The sequence below is a fragment of the Peromyscus californicus genome, unplaced genomic scaffold, assembly GCF_007827085.1.
Source record: "Peromyscus californicus insignis strain IS unplaced genomic scaffold, ASM782708v3 Scaffold_6__1_contigs__length_162567912, whole genome shotgun sequence".
Taxonomy (NCBI): Eukaryota; Metazoa; Chordata; class Mammalia; order Rodentia; family Cricetidae; genus Peromyscus; species Peromyscus californicus.
Window position 1 is genome coordinate 114,160,585 of NW_026294584.1, and position 20,440 is coordinate 114,181,024.

Genomic DNA, 20,440 nt, shown 5'->3' on the forward strand with positions numbered 1-20,440 from the left:
GTAACACTTTATCACATACACCTCCTTGAACTGCATATATGTATGTATGTATATGTAAACTGCACATATATAAGTTGTGTATATATATACATATATATATAAAATGTCTTCATGGAAAATAGCTCACAAACAAATAAAGCAAAAAGGGCTGCCTCAGAAATAAAGAAGTCACTTGCATCTTTAACTGAAAATAAAAAATGAAATTGGCTTTTTACCCTAACTTCCTAATGATAAAATACATGTAAGTTTTTTTTCCCTTAGGCAGATTAGTCACTGATAGTATGATTCACATTTCCTGTTATCAGCCTTATTTTTCCCCCAAATGTGTCACTTTCAGAATGTTGGAATCTATGGAAATGAGGTGATTTGCATTTTTAAATGGGCTTGATTAGAACATTTGGTCTGTGTGGACGAGCATATAACAATTATCAGGCATTTTAGTTGCAACCGGAAGGCCTTGAAGGAGTTAACCCCGGGGAGGAAGAGGCTACATGTGCTGTGCTCTGTAACTACCATCCTTTTCCTAAAGGTCCTCGGCTTCCCATCACCATTCTTGGGAGGGGAAAAAAAAACTCCCTTGCAGTTCGGATAGTTGAGTTAGCTACACTGAAGGCCAGTTCAGATGGGAGTTCATGATGACAAGCCTTCAGCTTCCGGCCCTTCCAACCCAAACCTTGCTCACTACTTTATGAACGTGGCCAAGTAAAGCCACAGTGGATGCGTATCTCCAACCTGCCGGAGTGCAGGGCACAGCCTGCCTGCCTGCTGAGGTGCTGGGATCTCTCCTTCCTTTTCCTCCCTCCTTACTGTGGGTACGAACTCCTTGAAAATCAACAGCTAAGCTGCAAAGACGCCTGGACAGACAGAAACAAACTACCAGAAGCAAAAGAAACTGCCACACTGGTTCCACTGAGACTAAAGGTTTTTCTATTTCACACGCTCTGGGAGTGACATCAATCACATATCCCAGATGGATGCCCCCCGAGTGGTGTGGAGGGATGGCACAGAGGGATAGCCAAAAGGGCTTTACCAAAGTGGCTTCGCGAAGGCCACACCAGCGGAAAATGAATCGCCAACACCGGGGAAAGAGGCAGAGGGAAAGAGAGAAATAGACGCAGGACTTCCTCCAACTCCCAACTCCACTTCACCCAGGAACAGTTTTTAAAAAGAGACAAGAGAGCGTAACAGACAGCGAGGGAGCTCTGTGTCCAGGACCCACAGGCCTGGCTTCCCACCCTCCTGTTCCTCTCCGCCTCCACTTCCAGGGCGCAACTCCGCTCCAAGTTGATCAACAGCGCCAGGGCTGGTGCTGCCGAGCCTGAGAGTCAAGTTGAAGGCTGTGGGGCGCCCCTGCCTTCCCTGGCGAGCTCCCCCGGAACCCCGGGAAGCTGGCAGCGCATAGCCCGGGATGATGGGGTGGGTTGGGGGAGAGGAGGAGGAGGAGGAGGACAAGGAGGAGGAAACGAAGCGGGCAAAGACGGAGGAGGACCGGGACCAACCTGACACTCTCCATGTAGCCGCCAGGCGCGCGCAGCCGGCTCGGGGCGCCCGCGCGGGGCCGGGCTGGGTCCGGCGGCCTCGGTGCAGGCGGACTGCACGCGCAAGGGGCGCTCGGGCTCGCGGGCTGCCGTGCCGCGCCGCGCCCACCCGCCCCGCCTTGCTCCACCAATCACAACCCGCCTCTAAACACCCCGCGCCGCCGCTGCGCCCCACACAATGGGCTCCGCCCGCGCCCCGCGCCCCGGCCCCCTCCGCGCGCGGCAGGTGAAACCGACGCTCGGCCCCGCCGCCCGCCTTTTGTCTCCCCAGCAACTCCTCTTTAATTGCTGTTAACCCGGTGACCCCCCTCGGGCTGACGTCTGGGCCGGAGCCGGGCACCGCGCCGGGGTGCGCATCTCCTCTTCCCCCACCAACCTTCCCCTTCTCTCTCCGCGCCCGGGGCCCCGCTGCCCAGCCGGCTTTGGGGAAAGGGCTTGTTTGTTTCCCTCTTGGAAACTGACAAAGAGTTGTCCTAACCTTCGGGGACGCTGAGCAGGAGGGCCACCCATGCGCCCTCCGCCAAGCAAGCTCACAGCCCCAGCTGCTCCGAGCTACCGAAGCGGCCCAAGGGCAGGGTTGCGGGGCGCCAGGCTGCGCCTTTCCTCGAAAACCCGGCTCGGTGGAGAACTTTCGCTTCACGTCGGTGGTGGGGCCCAGGCGGAGTCTGCCCGCCACCCTTGCCGATCCAGAGGCCGCCTCACAAAGTGTGCCTGTGCACGCAGGGAAAGAACCCCACATGGGGCTCCAAATAATCCGCAACCCAACGTGCCTCGTCGCTACTTCCCCTCTAGACCGACAGCTGCCACACGTTTGCTAAGAAATAATTCTTGAAATTCCTTTCTTATTTATGCAACATTAGCCACAACAAAAGCGCCTCTCAACAGGCACTTTGAGATGACCCCGGTTAGAAACACTCACTGCTTAGATGCGGAGAGCGGAGAGCAGAGTTGCTTTTTTCTTTTCTTTTCAAGTCACCAATAATGCTAAACTTTGTTGGCTCAAGTGGCAGGATTTAAGTGGCAGGCAGGTTAGCCTAGGTATCAGCAGCTTCAGAAATCACCTCTCAATTTTGCCATTTCCAAACTTAGAGAAGAACTTTCTGGTTTGTGTAGTATTTCAAAAGACCAAACCAACAACCAACAACAAAACCAACCAAAACATTTTTTTTTATTATTGCCTTTAAAATGACAAGGAAACAGAGTAGTGAGATCAATGATTACCCACTTCTCTTCAATAGGAGCCTTTTTTTTTTTTTAAAGTAACACAGTATCACCCAGTCAATTCCAGGACTTTCACTTGAAAGTCCTTTTCAACTTGAGGTGTATTAAATGCAGGTTGCTACGAACCAGAAAGCACACTGATAATATTTCTAAGCAAGAAAACACTTGGACTTGAGTGAGGGCAGCAAGGGATAGACATTCCCCCTCCCCAGGAATCTGGCTGGAAAATGCAAGAGCTCCCTGCTCCCCCATGCCTCCCACATCTCTTCAGGTGTTAAATGAGTGTAGTGTACAACACTCTCTACATTGAAGTGTTTTGTGTCAGATAACAAATTTATTAATGGTCTTTGTTTTTTTTTTTCCAGGTCACAAAAATGTCACCCAACCCTTTCATGAATATTCAATAAAGAACCAGGGTGGCTTTGGGGATGGGGGGTGGAGGTGGGAGAAGGGCCTTGACTCTGACAGAAAACCCTAACCCCTCAATCAGTAGAACTCTGAGTTTTAAAGAAACTGGGTGCTTCTTCCAGAAGGGCAGGCAGGAGCCCCAAAGTAGGAAATGAAAATAGAGGAAGTTTTCCTCAAACCAACACCCCGCAGAAAGTAGAAACAGCCATTTTGAAACACACAGTGATTTTTTTTAAAGAAATATTAAATTAATTTGAGAGTTAACGAGTGTGAACAAAGCTGGGGTGAGCTGGAAATCAACGACATGTTTCCTCCAGCCTGAGATCCGCAGGAGCTATCCATAAAACTCATGCATGCTTTGACAAGTAGGGCTACCTCCATGCAGTGTTTATCAGTTAATAGTCGCCAGGAGCTTCAAAACAAACAATAAACAAACAGGCAAACAACAACATTACCGACGCTCAGGACCCAGCTGTGGAGGCCAGCCATACACAAAATAATTAAGGAGTGACGCAATGCCAGCGGTAACTCAAGTGCTAAATTGCATGGTGCTGGCTGGGGAGCACCATGGGACTGCAGAGCAGGAGGGCACACTGAGAGGTCTGGTAATGCCCCTTGGGGAAGCTGTATAGAAAGGGCGGATGGTTTGAATGAGAGGGTAGGAGAGCAGACAGAGGGAAATGGCTTAGCAACTAGCCCAGAGGCCACCTGGAGCCCAGGCCACCCTCTCCAAACAGAGAGAGGACACAGTGACTCAGAGGCCAGTTGTGGGTAAGGAGTCACACCATCAGTGAGAAAGTTGTGTTTCTTTGTAGGAGCCTGGGAGATTTGGGCTAATTTTGGGAATCCTAGGGTGGCCTCATGAGGTTTTTGGCCATGAGATTCTGGCATTCAGGTGGAGTCGCTACACTCCATGCCTTGAGGAAAATATATAAATATTAAACCTCTCAGTGACAGAGAAGTCATAATTCCTGCCATTTTTCATCACCTCCAACACAAGGTTGTTTGGGAAAAGCTAGGGGAAAAAGACAAAGAAAAAAAGAAAAAAAAAAAAAAGAGGAAAACAATTAGGTTATCACGGCTTGGTTTACTCAGCCCAGGAGCTGATACAGCTGTAATCTGAATGGAAATTGCCATCCCATTTTTCAGAGGGAGAAACTGAGTTTCAGTAATGCAAACTGGGAGCCAGGCTTGGTGGTTAACATGTCTCTAATACCAGCAGCACTTGGGAGGGGGAGTCAAGAGTTCATGGTTATCCTCAACTACATAACAAGTTCCAGGCCAGCCTGGGCTCCATGACAATTTGTCCCCAAACAGAAAAACAAAAACAAATAAACAAAAAACCAGAAAGGCAGCGTGGTTTTGTTTCCCCATGAGTCAAACCATGAGTCTATCAAGCAAAGCAGACACTGGGGTAATCAAAACAGGGGAGGGAGCGTGGTTCCACAGACAGGATACCCGGGGGACAGGCGGGGGAGGGGCGGGGAGGGGTGGGGGAGGCTCACGTTTAAGGAAGAGTGAAGGAAACGATAAATACTGTACTTAAAAATATTTTTGATGCCCACATCCTAACACCCACAACAGACACAGTCTTGTTCAAACACCACACATTAACAAACCTGTCAGTTGCTAAATGAGTCCATTGTGCCCTGGCTGTGCACTTAAGGACAGATTACTATGATCCCACACCAAACTCTAACCACCAAATAATACACCTGGGACCTGAGTCGGCTACTCTGGTTTTGCGGAGCCTCAGCCCTGAACACAGAGGGAAGTGAAAGGTTTTACTGCCCGTTCTGAGCTGGAAAGGGAGACAAGATGTATTGAAGGCAGAGTCTGCAGGAGGAACATCCCCTCACGACATTATTGGACATGTTGATAAATGGTGCCACAGCAGTGAGGTAGATACGGTCACAGGGCTCTGGCCCACGTGCTCCTCAGCATCTGCTGGGCCAGAGCTGCTTGCACACAACTAGAGAAAGGACATGGTGATGGGTCCGAAAATGAACTGTGTCTGAGAGGCCAAAATCTAATGCAAGTTCATGGTCTTCTTCCAAACGATGCTTGCATTAACACTTGCTCCACCCCCCCCTTTTCCCCCCAATTAATTTAGTAGAGTACCCAGAATAGAATGACAGAATTTAAAAAGGAAAAAAAAAAATCCATCAAGTGATTCTTCTGCTGAGGCCAGAGGATAGAAATTGTAGGTCCTTCTCCACCCAGCACCACGTTGATAGACTGCCAGAGAGGCCTGCTTCTTCAGAAGGAACTCCCCTGCACAGTCCTCCAAAGACCACCAGCAGGGCCAGCCAATTAGAGTTCTTAAATTGCAACCGCCATGCCCCATTCCTGAGACTTGGGCATTTGTCTCTAAGGACCCCCGTTTCTGTCTTGATTTAAGCAGTGCTTTTACTTAAAACTATAAATGAATACATCACCCATCTGCAGGGAGCTCGAGCAGTTAGCTGCCTATCGATACTGTTTATGTCGCTGTTATGTCTACGCTGACAATGAAACTAATTATGTTGTTTTTCATCTGCGCCTGTTGGTTTGGCCAAGGGAAAAGCCTCTGCTGCTCAGGAGTTTAAGTTTCTCTTTATGACAGTCTCCAAATTGCCATTCACATCTTCACCAAATGCAACATTTTACAATGTCAGCGTCACTGGGTAATTTATATATGTACACATGTCAACATCATAATGGGTACATGAGCTACGGAAAACATTTACAAAAGAAAATATTTAGAAATTCTTCACTGAGACCCTGTCTCAAAAAAAAAAAAGGAAAAGAAAAAGAAAAAGAAAGAAAGAAACTCCTTCATGATAAATGTAAAGACATTCCCGAACATCAAAGTAAACAAAATCATCCAAAGAAAAGAGAAACAGCAACAACCTGTCTGAACCCTGCATCTAACTGACTAATAAATTACCCTCTTGTTTATGATAAAACTATAATCCCTTGCTTTAACATGATGTGAAATTTATTAGTGTGCTGCTTCTGCTGCACACGGGTTACAACCGATTACATGGATGTGTGTAAAATTCTCATAATCGGGCATGTTTTAGGGCAGGAGAGAATTCCCGCATGGGCTTTATCCTTCAGGCATGGGGTGGGGGTGGGGGTGGGGGTGGGAGTCAGGACCACCCCCAAGTGACACTCTTCATGTCCCCTCCCAAGAGTGACAGCACCTATGGCTCACCCACATGTTAACCCTGGGCAGGAAGCTTGACAGGAAGAGGGCACTGAAGAGGAATCAAAAGATGGCTCTTCGGGGGAAGAAATTCCTTTTTAATTTTTTTTTTAACATTTAATTATGTAGAAACTCGATGGTATCAGATGGAGCCACTGACCACCTTTAGTGGAGTCAGCTTTTCAGGAGGTCTGTGGTGTGAGTGTGCCACAGGCAGGCGAAAAGACAGGGGAGCGTGTCCCATCTTGCCCTGGGAACAAAGCTCACAGATCCTCCTCCTATACCCACGCCACCCTCCTCTGACCCTGGGTTGACACACCCTCGTGTCAAAACCTTCTTTACGCCTGCCCTCTGCTGGTAAGGCTGCCAGGATTAAAAAATTTCATCTATCTCAACTTCTTTGGAAGACAACTTTTAAAAGCCAGACAGAGAGAAGACGTGTAAGGATCTGTTAACTGAAAGGCACACATAAGAGGTTGAGGCAAAGCAGAGGGAGGCGGGCAGGGGCACCAACAGCAAGCTGTGGTACTTTTAATGGCCGAACCACCATTCGGCTATTCTACCGCCAGCCGGCTCAGGGTTAATGACTCTATAGTTTAGCTTGCCTAGGAGAGCAACCTGCATGGCTGCTGGGCATCCTGCCTTCTCTTGCACACTTTCCCGGGAGACTATGTCAGCGCATTTTCAATAAAACACCTTCTTAGCAGTAATGGGCCACTGTTCCCGTTTCAATAGTCCCTAAGGTTTCATGATTTAGTATATTTAGCTGAGTCAAGTTCAAGTTTTCTTCTGGCATTCAGAAGATCCATAAAAGGAGGAGGGCTCTCTTGCGCCTGTCCTGTTTGTGAAAAAAGTTTAACTTTTGAATTGTCATTAGCGAGAGAGATGTCCCCTAAAGAAAGGGTGGATGCTCTCCAGGCCCCATCCAGCTACCCAGTGCTTGCAGGCCAGCCTCGAGGCTGCTGGAGGGCTCTGGCTTTTAGCGGGTAAATTTCCACAGTGGCATGCTGGGGTCTAACAGTGCATCCCTTGTCAGTGTCAATGGGAAGCAGGAGGCTTGCAACAAATCCCTGCATAGCATTTCAAAACTATATCTCAGGATGGGAAAATGAAGCTTAGCAGCTGCAACCTCAAAAGCGTTCAGGAAGTCGCACTCCTGACAGCGCTTTAGATGCCGAGTAAATGCTCTTATAAAGAACACCCAATCCGGCGGACAATAAATCTTACACCAGGGAAGCCCACACAGGGCTGCGGAATCCCCTCTAAAGATAATTGCCTTCCACACAGTGTGGCAAAGAAACCTCTACATGGAAAACATTATCTGTAGCCCAGAAGCTCTAGACAGCTCACTTTTCTTTCCTTAATAGTCAGCGATCACACACACACACACACACACACACACACACACACACACCTCTACCTTTAAGAGTAGCCACAGCAAAGTGCAAGAGTGTATCTGCTTTTAGAGAGAAAGGTTAGGAGGCCTACTCCTGGAGTAGGGGAAGAAATCAGAGGCTGGAGAAAGAGGATGCCTGTAGGAACAGAAGCATGAGAAGGGAATCTAAGGGGTGCATCCTTACAGACAATCTTGGACTCCCCAAGTCAGTCTTTGAAGGCCCATTAGTTTCCAGACAGTTCCAAGTGCTGGGGCACATCCAACAGGCATAGAAAGAGGTGGGTAGAGCTGTTCTAAATCCAAGGTGGCCTCGGGTGGTCTGGATTGTATTCCCGACATAGTCAGGAATGAATACTGTAGCTGTGATAAATCATATCCATTCTTAGGGCCTATATATGTCCCCCAGGCAAATAGACAGATGGATGGAAGATGGCCTAAGTGATCTTAATCTGTAGGTATTATCTGTTTATAGTGATAGTCCTATGTAAAACTACCAGAAGACAGTTTAAGGATAGAAAGAAGTGTGGAGAGATGGCTCAGTGGTTATGAGTACTTCCTGCTGTAGCAGAGGACCGGGGTTTGGTTCCCAGTACCCATGAGACTGCTCACAATCATGTGTGACTCCAGCTCCAGGGGATCTGACACCCTCTTCTGACTTTCTTAGGTACCAGGTACCCATATGGCGCACATACATATAATAAGAAGACACACACACACACACACACACACACACACACACACACACACACGCCCCACATTAAAGAAAGAGATGGCAGATGTTATGGTGCATACCTATAATCCTAGCACTGGGATAGAAAGTGAGCAGTTCATGGCCACCTTCTAACACATGGTGAATTTAAAGCTAGCCTGGGCAGTATGGACCCTGTCTCAAAACAAAACAAACTACAACAGCAAAACGTAGCATGTTTGGGAATCACTATCAAGTCACCAGTAAGGAAGAGAGCAAGAACCACAGATACACTTGTCTAGGAAACCTCCCACAGCCCGGCCTGGGATCCCAATCTGGAAAATAAACCCTATTATCTGGGTGTGGCAGTACACAGCTGCAATCCCATGAAGAGGGAGGCCGAGGCAAGAGGAGCATGCCTCTGAGGCAAGCCTGGGCAAGTAACAAGACCTGGTCACAGAAACAAACACAACACAGCAAGAGAAGAGGCAGGGGTGAGAGGGGAGAGGGCACAAGGGAGGGACCACACGGATTAGCAGCAGTTGTGTGGCATGGAGTAAGTCACAGTCACACACAGGCTTTGTGACGTGGCTGACTGTGAATAGACGAGGTCTCAGCTGCAGACACGAGATGCCCTCATTTCCAAACACAGTTGTGATCTTTAGGCTTACAACTTCCCCCCTCTCTTCCTTAACCACCTTGGTCGGTCTGTGTCAATTGCCTGAAGTCTCCTCCCACCGAAATTGTTTCTGAATTTCCTCCCAAGCCATTCGCCTGCTTCTGCGTCACACTGGAAATAGGTGAAAGGACAGTTTCGTGCATCAGGAAGATGTTGGGAATGACAGGCTCAAAGCCTCACCTAAGGCTGGACTGCAGGGGAAATTTTGGAGACAACTGTCACTGAGATACCAGGTCCCTTTTGAGTCAAAGAGCTCTGGAGGAAACACACACAGAGAAAGTATGCAGTCCTGCCTGCAGGCTGATTATGTAGTCTTTGTATTATTCCAAATGGCATTCCATTCTTCACGAGGAAAAGGAGCAGATGAAGCAGGAAGCTTTCAGGTCATATAGAACTTCCTTCTCTTCAAACAAATAAGGCATTGTGTCTGAACAATAGAAGGGAGGTCTAATTGATCTTAATTAAATTCACTGATGTCCAATTTTTGAGATGGGTCAGGGCACATCTATGTAATGTCACAACCCAACAGGCCGGACCTCTGGGATTGAAGGGCACTGTGCTTAACTGCTTGCTGACACCCTCCATCACCCATCAGCATCCACCGCCATCCGTCAGCATCCACCGCGGTCTACCCTCCTAGTTCAGTATTGTGCTTGTATCCTTCTCTACCCCATGCTAAACCTGATGTCTTGATGGACAGGGTCTCAAAGTTCACCCTCAGCAGCTGCAATGCCTCACCAGGACCAGCCTAAGAATAGTGCCATACCCTGCCATGAATGACATCCTATGAAACAGAACTCTATCTGTGCCGACTGCCCCTTGGAGTTATGGCAAGAGAGATATTTGAACTCCACAGAACTATTGGTTACCGGTGAATCACAGAAGTACATTTTGTATTTTTTCATCCACATTAGAAACAATTATCTGCCTCACAGTGGATAGACATCGCTACATTCTTTTGCACAGGGGTTAGTGTGCCAGTGTGAATGTCTGCAATGTTTGGCAAGACCTCAATCCCCAGATATATGTCTACAAGCCCTCTGGTGCTGGTAACCGTAGGGGACTCCTCTGCAGTCATTCTGCTGGTGAATGGCCGAGCTGAGATGGGGTTCTCGAACCGTTCTCACTTCTAGAACTCCAGCTTTCTCACTGGCCAGTCTTCATGCTAGCTGTAAAGCTCAGGTGACTTAAAGGCAAGAGACAAGAAAACCAACAACAAAAGACCATGCCAGCCTCAAACACGGAGGTGGTGGGAATCCCACAGAGAGGTCACTGAAGGTCATAGATAGGGGTTATGTCCTGGGACATTGGCAAAGAATCTGGCAAATTAAAGGGTGAGTGGTACCTGGCAACATGAGTGAAGATAAAATCAGAGGTTATTGTGATGCCTGTAGCATTTCCTGTAACTCCTCACCAACAGAAGACTATAAAGTACATATTGGTATACCTACTTAACAGATAGATAGAGTGAGGCTCCAAGAGTTTAAATGACTTATCCAATATCTTATTGTGAGTAAGTGGAGAGCTGGGACATAATGATCCATAACACTCCCCTAGAGATGAGGCTGGGGCTAGATGTAAGCCTAGGACAAAGAGGCGAGTACAGTTTGATTCCCTTGGAAGACAAATATGACCACAGATCATCAACTGATGGATATAAATGAATCCTAAAGCAGTAACATTCTGGGATCCTTTCTGCTTTGGACACAAATGTACAGGGGCAGTTCTGGAAAAGGCTCGCAGGATGAAGGATTAGGAAGACCAAGGGGCTGGGACAACTCGTGTGTGCATTCCTTTGATGAGGGAAAACTTCACACTCCTCTCTATTGTGGGAGAGACTTTGCTCCTCACCTCCTTCTAACACATTACCAGACACCAACCAGTGGCCATCAGCCATGGTCTGCATGGTGCCTGGCTATACTTTTGGGAAATATCCGATCACCCTGTGCCTCAGTTTCCTCAAACCTGACCCACCAGAGGCTTAGAGAAGATGGGATGGGTCACCACTTGGGGTGCTGTCACCACTGAAATTCTTCTCATTGCTCTCACTGTGCTCACACACAACTCTCTCCTCTGGCTGTAATGAATTTCCACAAACCAAAACGTGTCTTCAGTCCTCTGGGCTTCTTATATTCCTAGGGAGGAGGGTATACCCTAACTCCCACAATGCCCCTAGGCAATAACTCTTTATGCAATAAAAGACAATTAGTTGTTCTGGGCTTGAAATCTAAGGTTACTAGAACAAGAAACTGCTCCCGGAGGGCAAAATGGCCACCCCATTTGAATACCTAGCTGACCAGGTGTGCAATATCCACCAGCTAGAGCATCTCCTGGATGCGCCAAAGGAGTGTGATGGTCTGGTGAAGAACAAGCTCTCCAGGATCTACTGAGCCCATTTTTTATGGAGGGTTATTCTGCTCCAAGTGGCAAGAACTGTCAACTATAATTGGCTAAAAAGAAAGCTAACTTGGAAAAATCTTCTGAGTTTGTGTGTGTGATGCGAGTGTGTTTGTGTGTGGTTATATGTATGAATACATATGTATGCATGCCACAACATATGTATGGAGGCCAGAAGACAAACTCAGAGGTCAGTCCATTCCTTCCACCTTGTTTAAGACAGGGTCTCAGGGATGCTTTGTCTGTGACAATAGTTGACCTACAAGCTTCAGGGAAGGCGTCTCTCTTTACCTCCCACTGTCTTCCTATCAGTGAGATGGCAGATACCTTGTCTATCTACATAGGTTTTGTGGATCCAAACTCAGGCGCTCATCCTTGTTTAACAAATGCAGCAACCCACTGAGCCATATCCCCAACCATAGAGACTTCATTTTTCTGAATCTTTAGCCCATTTTCCAACATTTTGTTTCTGTTATCTCATGATGCACAGAGGGTGTCTCCAGAAAAGAAAACCTTCCATGGAGTCCCAGCCAGCTTGGCTATGGAGAGTACTCAGCATCCAAGTTTTGATGGCCTAACAAGCTGACAGTCAAGATTCTTTTCAAAGTTTCTAATGTACTTCCCAATGTGAAAAATGGAAACTGCTCAGTGACCCTAGGACACTTGGAATGGCCTCTCTCGGTCATGTTTATTTTCCTAGTGAACACCAAATCGACATGCAAGGATCCTAGCAGAGAGGCTCTTACCTGGACCTCTGGGATAAGGGACATTTTGAAATGAGAGAAAGGTCAGGCTGCATATTAAAAGGATGTTGTTCTGCTCAGCAAGTTCCATGGACAGGCTAGAAAGGCATTCAGACTATGGGAACAGTACACTCAAACATCACACAGGAGATGTCATGAGCCCAAACACTGGCAAATGTGGTAACCTGGCATGGTTGGCTAATTAAAATCCAGGCTCTAACAGCATCCTTGGAATGCTGAAGAGTTTTTTCCCCCCTCTCACTTTCACTGTGTTTGCTAAATTCAAGTTTTATCCATTTTCTGTCTCACCCCGTCCCCAGTCTTTCATCCATCTGATCTCCATATTACCATCACCTCTCCTGGTGTTGACCTCGGCTGGGTCAAACACACACCTATTGTTTCCCAAGCCAGTAGTCTGACCTTCTTTGTGCTATCGTGATAGGCATTCAACCTGTGATTTCTGAGCTTCCAAGAAGGAGATTTTGATTTAGCAGATCTGTAATGTACTTCTTGATTCTTTTAGGTGGCTAGTTTGACATCTAAGTAGGGTATGGAAACCACTGGCATAAACTGAATGAGAATACACTCAAGGGTTAGATATTTTAGTTTCCAATGAGTTCAAGCAGCACCAAATTGGACCCAGATAGATTGGCATTCAAATTAAATAAAACAAAAGTTTGGAGAGACCTCTTGTCTAAGTAGAAGCAATTCCCAAAGCATTGTAGACTGAGTGACAATCCTTCTAGACTCTGTGGAAGAGAACAGGGCCCTGACACACCACCACAATCTGGAGAGCACTGACCATTCATTCACATATCTCTTAAACCCTGCTCCAATCTTTGACCCATGGGCCTAGTCTTAGCATACCTGCTCTGGAGGCCTCTGAATGCATAGGAGGCTCTTATGAATCTCATTCAACTGTTTCTAATAAACTAAGGGACATGAGGGTGGGGGCAAAGGCAGCTAAAGACCAGTCTAAGACAGTGAAGCTGAATATTACAGAATAGGAGAAAGAAGCCACATCTAAATAACAAAAAATACCCCTCTACCAGGCAAAAATATCTTTTCTAACATAAAGATGAACACACCCAGTAAAAGAGGCCCCTGACTTACCTATGTTCCCATCCACGGCATGGAACTAAAAATGGTACCATCTTCCTGACTCCCTAGCATCCCAGCAAATACCAAAGAGTGTCCTGCATAAGGGCCTCACCAACTATCAGATGAAAATGCACACCAAGAATAAACAAATGAATCAATGCTTTCTCTGTTTCCTCTTTTTTTTTTTTTTTTTAAGACAGGGTCTCACTATGCTATTCATGACTGGCCTAGAACTCTCCACAATGGCCTCAATCTACCTCCCAAGTGCTGGGATTAAAGATGTGTGCCATCTGCTGGGCAGTGATAGCTCACACCTTTAATCTCAGCACTTGGGAGGCAGAGGCAGAAGGATCTCTGTGAGTTCTAGGACAGCCAGTGCTACACAGAGAAACCTTGTCTTGAAAAACAAAACAAAAACAGACAAACAAAAAAGATTTGTACCATCACACCCAGCTCCTTTGTGTGCGTATATATATGTAATTCTCTGAACCATAAGCTCAAAAAGTCAAATCCGTGACTTTCCTTCTTTTGCCACCTACAAGACCTATATCAGCTATGAGGAAAATGAAACCAAGTACTTGCCAAATATCATCTCTGCATGGAAGATGAACACTTCATATAGGAGACACAGGCCATCACTACCATGTTAAGCAAAGTCTTGATGACAATTTATGGATGAGTGATGTCAAATGCAGAAAAATACAAATGCACACAGGGTCCATGACCAGCTTCTTTTGAAGTTTAAAAACAAAACAACTAACAGAAACAGTTTATAGTATTACCAAGAATGGAGTGCACAGCCCTATGCACACTTGAATGACTGAGACCAACAAGCTGTACCTACAGAAAGTAGGCACTACTGGGGTTTTTGAAACACCACCAATTTCCGTTGTTCTTACTAGCTTAGTCTAACTGAAAGAATTCATCTGGACAAAGTAGTGCACTCAGTGCTTGGAAGGTTAAGGGAGGTGAGTGGGGAGTGAGTTCAAGACCCGCCTGAGGTATGGTAGTCTGTTGAAAACATAAAAATTATTAAGTAACACACACACACACACACACACACACACACACACACACACACACACACACACATCAACTTAGGCTGGAAGACACTGCTCAAGTGTTTCTAGTAACAGGACATTGTGAAATGAGATCTGTACTATCCAAGGAGACTCTTCTCTATAATAATACAGGGGAGATCTGTAGGAAGGCCACAGTCCACACTGCCCTAAGGCCACTGAACAGTCCCAGACAGCAGGCAGCTTGCTTCTTCCCTCCTTGCAGAGCCAAAGACTGGGGGCTGCCCTGATTCTGCCTCTCATTAGGTACTTGGTAAGCTGGGCTTCCCCATGACTTTCTTCATTGCTGGAGTGGCCAGCAAGGAGGGCAGGGGTCCAGGTGCCCTCTGTCTAGTTCAGAGGGAGGCCAGGGAATTGTTCTCTCATTATTCTATTAGCCAGCCTAAGGTCTGCAGGGGCCCCCACCCCCTACTAGGCCCCGATTGGCTCCTGCTGGTTTGACAATCATCCCCTGACTAATTGCCACAGGAACTGAACCTTGGAGTTCTTCACTCTGTGCTCAGATCATGGCACCAGTTTGTATTCACTCCCATTAAAGATCTTTTCATCCTGATCTACAACTTCAGCCTGCTGAGACCTTTAAAAAAAAAAATCCTCATTTCACCAAATTAACTCCTCACCTTCCTCCTTGAATAAGGCAATTTCTATCTCTTCTATCTTCTCTCAATTTCTTGGATCACTCACAGGTGTTTCTAAATTTGCCTGTCCCAGTGTTTTACCGATCTAAACTAGAGTGCTACTGTTATTAACTGACCACTACCAAGAGCTCTGTCAAGTCAGGGATTTTCCCCAAGCATGTCCTGTTCCAATCTGAAAGCACCCAGATAGGTCACCTCATTGTATACGCATCACAGTGCCTTGTTGTACTGAACTTCATAAACTTGGTTTGCTTTGAGGCAGGGTCTCACTATGTAAGAAAGTCTGGACTAGAATTCCTAGCAGTCCACCTGCCTCTAGCCTCCTGAGTTACCAGCAGGACTAAAGGCATGCTCCAGAGTGCCTGGCCTGTCTGCTTGTGCTTTGCTTTACTTTGTCTGAAATAGATGTGCACATGCAAAGTGTATAGAAAGCCAGAGGTCACTCCAGATGTCATCCTTAAGAATACCATCCTCTTTTCACAGTCTCATATTGGCCTGGAGCCCACTCATGATCAGTGAAGCCTAGGGGAGTCCCCAGGACTGGGATTACAAACCTATGCTATCACATCTGGAGTGTCCTAGGGACAGAATGCAGGTCCTCATCCTTGCAAGGCAAGCGCTTCTGAGACTGAACCACCCCTGTACCTAAACTGTATCTTAAAATGCATAAATGAGGGATGCTCACCCAATCCATGCCACAACCCCATCACTGTGTGATTCTCTGTTTATGTATGAAAAAGAATCTGAGTGCTTAGAACTCAGACAGAGTTGCTTGCCTGTAGTTACATGGAACAAATGCCATGAAGCATGCCTTGCAAGAGATGAAAGCATTCAAGACAGACACACAGCGACACTACTTTAAGCAGGGGTTCTGCCTCTCTCTCTCTCTCTCTCTTGTGTCCCACTAGTATGGACCACAGCTCTCCAATCATCTCCCTCTCCTCTCGGCCTTCTGTTTCTCCTTCCTGCAAAAACAAATGTGGCTACAGAAATTTCCAAATTAAAACCTGGCAATGGTTTCTATATTCTTGTTTCCTAAACCTATAAATCAAAACTGTCTAAACAGGTCATAAATGTTCCTCAGCCATATAATGGGGGAAGTTCTGATTTATGGGGCCGGTAGAATAATTTTAAATAATTACATAAGGGTTTTTCAAAAAATGCAATTAACACCTTTAGAAGTTTTTTTTTTTTTTGAAATGAAAATGAATCTCTAGAGATGACTGTTCCCATACATAAAGATAGCCAGCGAAAAAGTAAAAATACAGCTTCAAGATGCAATTTTTTTTATAAATGATCGGAAACAGGGCAGAGGAGTGGCTATTTACAATGTGAGTTCTTTAGCATGACCACCCCCATCAGCATTCAGCTCTGTCACATCACCACACAAGAGCAACGAACCCATCACATGTCACTTCTGAAGCTCAGGAAGAAATCACCAAATAAACATCCTGCTTCTCTCCAGCCCCAGCTGATGCCCGGCTCCCTCTGTACTGGTTTGACACATCCTACCACACTGTCCTTTGGAACACTCTAGATCCTCCTACCTGCTCTTGCAAATCTGCCCAATGTTCTTTCCTTCCTCTTGATCTTGTGATTCATCTCTTCCAAGTCCAGGGTCTACAAATGAAATCACTCCAAATAGCTTCCATTAACCCTAACTCCCCTGGGTACTAAAAGCAGTCTTATCAGCTTTGGATTTCCCTTTTTCAGAATTACTGAGCAGTATTAATTAGGACTGTTCAATGGATTGAGTTTCCAAGCTTACAGAATACAGATCTTTCTGTCACTCCCTATTTTTCACTCTACTACAACTCTTGCTTATGTTTTTAATATCTGCAGTGTATTAACCCCCAGAAGAAGTACAACAGAGGACCCCAGATGAAACCTTGAAGAAATTATTATTTCTTTGTGTTTTGCATTTTCTTCTCAATTGTATTGTATGAGAACAGTGCTTGCAAACCCGAGGACCTGAGTTCAGATCCCTGGAACACATGTAAAAGCCAGAACCCTGGCTCTATAGCCTCAGTGCTGGCAGAGGTGAGAGGAAGGTGGAGACAGCGGGCAGACTGCTGGAGTTTAGTGGCCAGCCAGCCTTGGTGAACCATCAATGGGGAACTCTAGGTTCAGTGAGAGACCCTGTCTCAAAAAATAAGGTAAAGGCTGAGGCTGTAGCTCAGTGATAGACCCATCACGTTCAGTCTTTGATACTGGTTAAAAATAAGTAAGTAACACTATAAATAACAATAAATAAATAAAAATAAGGTGAAAAGCAACGGAGGAAGACAACAGACATCAACTTCTGGCCTACGCAGACACACGCGCGCATGCACACACACACACACACACACACACACACACACACACACACACACACGCACACAGCAATAAGAAAGCAGACCATGACTGTCCTCTGGGGTCCTGCAGATCCTCATGGGAATGTGGAAACTATTCCTCCATTCCGTAATGCACCTGTACTCAGGTATCTCTCCAGTTCTTTCCAAACCCCGCACTATCTCTCAGTGGCTACCCGGAGAGATCCCAACTATTATCCCGAGCACAAGAGTGAAGACAAAGACAGAACCACAGAAATGCTGCGAGCAAGCAGGTTGAGAAAGCGTCTTAAGCTCACCCCCTCATTTTCCACACGAGGAAACTGGTGCCCAGGAAGGAAAGTTACCAGGGGAAAGGTCACGTTTCTGAACAGTAGTTAGCAGAACTGAGACCAGAACCCCAAACTCCTGACACCTAAATTAAGCATTCTTTCCATGGCTTCAAACCACCCAGCAAGAGCAGGGTCACAAGTAGCCACAAAGCTATGATGCTCAAACTCCCACAGGTAAGCACTCTGTCATGGTTGGGGGACATATAAGGAGACTTTAAAAATTTCTATACTTAATGGAATGAGTTATGTTTTTCATTTTAACTATAAATTATGACTGAAAAGCTACATCTGAGTATTACATACCAGCAGCATAAGACATCCAGATTTAAGTCACAGGTCATGGTTGTGCATATTTCATTTGTGTCAAAGGCCATGTAACTCTATTTGCCATTATCTACACCTCAGTTGACCAATATGGCAGACACTAGTCACATGTCACTACTAATAGTTCAATTAATTAAACTTAAAAAAAATCAGTTTCTCCATTATCTTAGCTGTATTTTAAGTGCTTAGCACCCAAGGTAACTAATAACAACCATCGGTGGACAGTACAGACCTAGACCGTCTTCACTGGGTCAGGGAGATGAGCTTGCTGCCAAGCTGAGCAACCTGAGTTTGATCCCCAGATTCCACTCAGCGGAGGAAGAAAACAAACTCCTTCAAGTTATCCTCTGACCTCCACACACACATGCACAAGAAGAGCATGTTTGTCCATGTAGAAAAGCTCATCGGATAACACTGACAGTACAGAACACAGCCGTCTGTGGAATGGGTGTAATAGGGAAACTACATAAAAGTGAATTATGTCTGTGACACAGTATTGCCTCACCCTTTAAGATAACAGTGGTGAGAAAACATCTGAATAAACCTAATAGCACATAGAGACTTAAAAGGGAAATGGGAGGACCTTGAAGGAATACTGCCTCTAATCTGGATTAGATTAATTAATTAATCAAGGAAGTCAACTCCATCCCAGGAGACCCAGGAGTGGGCATAAGGTTCAGGCTCACCCATAACTTCATTCTCCTCTCCCATCCACAGGATGGAGAAGTGACCCAGGCCATTCAATAAATGCAGAGGCTTTTATTGAGATTACTGGGCAGGAGCTCCAGTCTTCACCAGAAAGGTTGCCAAGCTATAAATAAGTCTATCTGAGATTCGGAGTGAGAGTGAGACAACACAGAAAGAAAGCAGAAGAGAAGGAGAGCGCAAGGGCCAGGGCAAGAGCGAGGCCTGAGGATGTTCTGAGAGCCGGGAGCCAGCTGTGTGGAAGGGCAGGCTAGCCCGTGAACTTTCAGGTTCTATGAGCTACAGCCCCACCCACACTCCCATCATTTACGGATCTGAGCTGGGCTCTCACATCTGGACGGAGAAAGGTTCTGACTGATTCAAGTGCCTCCTTTCACAGGGAGATCGTGAAGCAGTTAGAGCAACCATGGGAAGCATGGCAAGAAGGTCTCACTGCTGCACAGAACGCATGCTGGCTGCCACCGAGCTTCGTTCTTCTAATGTTCCTCCGGAAGGAAGTCTCTCAAACCCTGCCATACTCAATCTGTCACCAATTTTTATATTTCTTATCAGGGTACACCAACAATGCCATTTTAAAATTCAATAAAGTGTCTTCTATTCATGAAGACCCCAGAATACCTTCAAGACAACTTTAGGCTCTGCAAGATATTTAAGACAACCCCTACCCCAAACACACACAAGGACTCATGATGGAAGTGCAGTTGTGGTGTCTTGGTCCAATGGGTCACCCTCAAGTGATTCTAGGTCCCTTACTTTCATTCACTTGTGTACACACACACACACACACACACACAGACACACACACACAGACACACACACACACACACATACACACACACACACACACACACACACACACACACACACACACACACACTCTACACTGGTTCTTTTTGAGTTTCTTTCTCCCAGTACGCTGAATCTGACATTTCAGTTTCTTTTTTGTTCTAGATCCACTATGCCAAATCATGACAATTATACTTTCATAGAGTCTGGCAATAAATGATTTAACAATCTGTTAGCAACTACTTTATTGTAATCCATACATTCTAGGGAATGCAGCTTTTCTTCATGGTGGCCCCTTCCAAAAGCCATCTAACTGTATAAGCTAAGTTACCGAAATTCCTGACTGAGAATAAACGCATTAAAATGCAGGATAGGTTATTCATGGATTAACCTTGTCTTAAATAATGCTAACAGTACTTTCTACAGGCTTTAATTTCCTCCCTATAAAATGATGTTTAAAAACGAATCATTGCTGAAATGTACCGATTTGGGCATAAAATCCTCACTCCTGACTAGTGGTTTACTTACTTCTTCCACTCAGTGATCTTATTGAAATCCACTTATTCCAGGGCTGCCGTGTGCCCCGTCCAGCTCATCAGTGGCTCACAACTACTGTCTGTTCTCCATTTATTTAGTCTTTTTACTTCCCCACTAATATGTAGCCTTGGACGAGGAAAGTCCAATGGTTTGGGTTTTCTCTGGCCAGCAACACGACTGGCTACCCAGAATCCCCCCCAGCTATCAAGTTCTCATCACGGTGTCAGCGGCTTTGCTGAGTGAGCGGCACAGACCAGGAGCTCTGAAGTCTACATTTTGTTTGGTCCTTCTATGATGGGTACCAAGCACCAACAGAGACGGGACATTTAAATAATTTGCCCAGAG

General features: G+C 46.1%; 1 protein-coding gene across 8 annotated transcripts in view; it reads right to left on the reverse strand.

Moving 5' to 3' along the window:
- Foxp1 (forkhead box P1) overlaps positions 1-20,440 on the reverse strand; it is a 527,364-nt gene that overhangs the window by 103,295 nt on the left and 403,629 nt on the right. The window contains exon 1 of one of the 8 annotated variants that reach the window (XM_052722212.1): positions 2,017-2,292. The exons of 6 other annotated variants lie outside the window; for them this stretch is intronic. In XM_052722212.1, coding sequence (XP_052578172.1) covers positions 2,017-2,277 — 261 coding nt within the window. In that variant the 5' untranslated portion in view covers positions 2,278-2,292. Of the gene's footprint in view, positions 1-1,499; positions 1,626-2,016; positions 2,293-20,440 lie in introns of those variants that run through there. One more of the 8 variants, XM_052722213.1, reaches the window with a different exon arrangement.